The sequence below is a fragment of the Nothoprocta perdicaria genome, unplaced genomic scaffold (genome assembly GCF_003342845.1).
Source record: "Nothoprocta perdicaria isolate Ctin4 unplaced genomic scaffold, notPer1 scaffold_450, whole genome shotgun sequence".
Classification (NCBI taxonomy): domain Eukaryota; kingdom Metazoa; phylum Chordata; class Aves; order Tinamiformes; family Tinamidae; genus Nothoprocta; species Nothoprocta perdicaria.
Genome location: NW_020455700.1, coordinates 76,407 through 78,728, shown reverse-complemented (window position 1 = coordinate 78,728; position 2,322 = coordinate 76,407). Strand labels below are relative to the sequence as shown.

Here is a 2,322-nt window from a genome sequence, read left to right as displayed (position 1 = left end):
TTTTTTTTTAACATTTATATTTATATATATATATAAAAAAATTAAATATATATAATATATTGTGTTTAAGACTAAAAATATAGTACATAATATTAAAAAAAAAAAAGAGGGAAAATGAAAAATAAAAAATGGAAGGGGGGGGTCACAGATACGTCTCTCTAGGGATCTAAAACAGCCTGTGCTAAGAAAAGGGACCCGCTTCCCGCTCCGGGATGCGGCCGCGATCCCGGGGGTCCCTTCCCGGGATTGGAGGGGTGGGGGGGGCCGCGGGACACCYCCGCCCCCCAAATTCCCGGGGATTCATTTAAAGCTTGGGCCGGCGTTCCGGCTGCGGAGCAGCTATTGCTATGGATGGGGGGGGGGGTCCCGTGGCAGCAGCTCCCGGGATGCGCTGGGACGGTACCGTGCGGAGCCGGGATCGGGATCGGGATGGGGATCGGGATGGGGATCGGGATCCATCCGGCGCCCTGCGCTCCCGCCTCGTACCTCGGGCTCCGGGATTCACACGGCGGCTCCGGGCGGCCTCGTACCTTGGGAGCGCGCGGAGAAGGGGGCCGCATCCCGGGAAGAGGCGGCAGCCCCGGGCGGGAGCGGCCCGGGAAGCGGCGCTCTCCCACCTCCGCCCCTATAGCTTCCTATACATTCACGGAAGGAGCCGCCCGGCCCTGGCCCGGAGCGGGTGCCGGCGGCACCCGCCAACGTCAAGGCACAGGGAATGGGACGGGGCTGGCACGGCGGAGCAAACGGAAACACCACCTTACACATATATACATATAGAGAGATATATACACCCACACATGCATATATATGTGTAGGTATGTATATATATGCATACGTGTGTTTATACACATATATACATGTGTGTATATATACACGTGTATATATATACGTATATACATATATACATGTATGTATATATTTGTATATATGTACAGACGCGTATAGACACGTGTGTGTATATATACACGTGTGTATATATATGTGTATAGACATATATATACACGCGTATAGACACGTGTGTATATATATGTGTATATATACACACATATGTGTGTATATGTATTACACATGTGTATATGTGTATATATATACACGTGTGTGTATATATACGTGTGTATATATGTGTATATACACACACATATGTGTGTATATATGTATATATATACATATGTGTGTATATATATATGTACCTGTGTGTATATATATGTCTCTATATATACATGTGTGTGTATATATAGACACGTATGTGTATATATGTGTATATATACACGTATGTGTGTATATATATACACGTGTGTATACACACACATGTGTGTATATGTGTATATATATGTATATATACATACGTGTGTATATATATGTTGTGTGTGTGTATATATGTGTGTGTGTACATATATACACACACACGTGTGTGTGTGTGTGTGTATATGTGTCTATAGGTGTGTTTATATAGGTGTAAGGTGTCCTCCGTGCCCGCAGGGACCCGGCCCGGCRCCGCCGCGCTCCGGCGCGCAGCCGCCTCCCTGGCGTTGTTCCCGGCGGGAAGCGCCGCCTCCGGCCCTCCGGAACGCCGCCGCGGCGCCCCGCCGGCCCCTGAATATCAGGAGCCTCACACGTGCGTCTGCATGCGCTGCTGCTGCTGGAAGCGCTGCCCGTAGTCCGAGTGCTGCGACGCGTAGGAGAAGCGCCCGGCGCCGCCGACCTTGCCCATGGCCTCGTACGCCTCGTAGGGCGGCCGCTCCAGCGCCGCGCCGTAGCCCAGCCGGTAGCTGCCGTAGCCCAGGTGGCCGCCGCCGTAGCCGCCCTCGTAGGGCAGCGGCTCCGGCGCCGCCTCGGCGCCGTACTCGGCGCCGCCGCGGCCGTACGTGCTGAGCTGCGCGTAGCCGCTGGCGTGCGAGAGGCGCGAGGGCGGCCGCGCCTCGTAGCGCCCGCCGCCGCCGCCGCCGCCGCGGTAGTCGCCGTAGAGGACGCTGCGCGACGCCGGGCGCTCCTCGTGCGCCCGCACGTTGTAGTAGCCGTTGGTGGGGTCCTGCGGGGGCCGGGGGGCGCCGGGAGGTGGGGTGGCCCGCTGTGCCGAGCGACCGCGCGGCACCGGGCGCCCCATGGCTCCGAGCACCCGCTGTCACCGAGCACCCCACCTCAACGAGCACCCGGTGTCACTGAGTGCCCCACACTGAGCACCCCATGGCACCCGGCACCCCAAGTCCTGGAGCACCTCGTGTCACCGAGCACCCCACGTCACCGAGTACTCGCTGTCACTGAGTGCCCCACACAGCGCCCCATGTCACCGAGCGCCCCAAGACCCGGAGCGCCCCATGTCAC

At 56.2% G+C, this 2,322-nt stretch overlaps 1 protein-coding gene across 1 annotated transcript in view; it reads right to left on the bottom strand.

Moving 5' to 3' along the window:
* Nucleotides 1-1,538: 1,538 nt before the first annotated feature.
* Nucleotides 1,539-2,322, bottom strand: part of KIRREL1 (kirre like nephrin family adhesion molecule 1) — an 18,461-nt gene continuing 17,677 nt past the window's right edge. Inside the window, exon 16 of the mRNA XM_026046616.1 lies at nucleotides 1,539-2,029. Within this exon, the coding sequence (XP_025902401.1) occupies nucleotides 1,610-2,029 (420 nt within the window). The 3' untranslated portion in view covers nucleotides 1,539-1,609. The remainder of the gene's footprint in view (nucleotides 2,030-2,322) is intronic.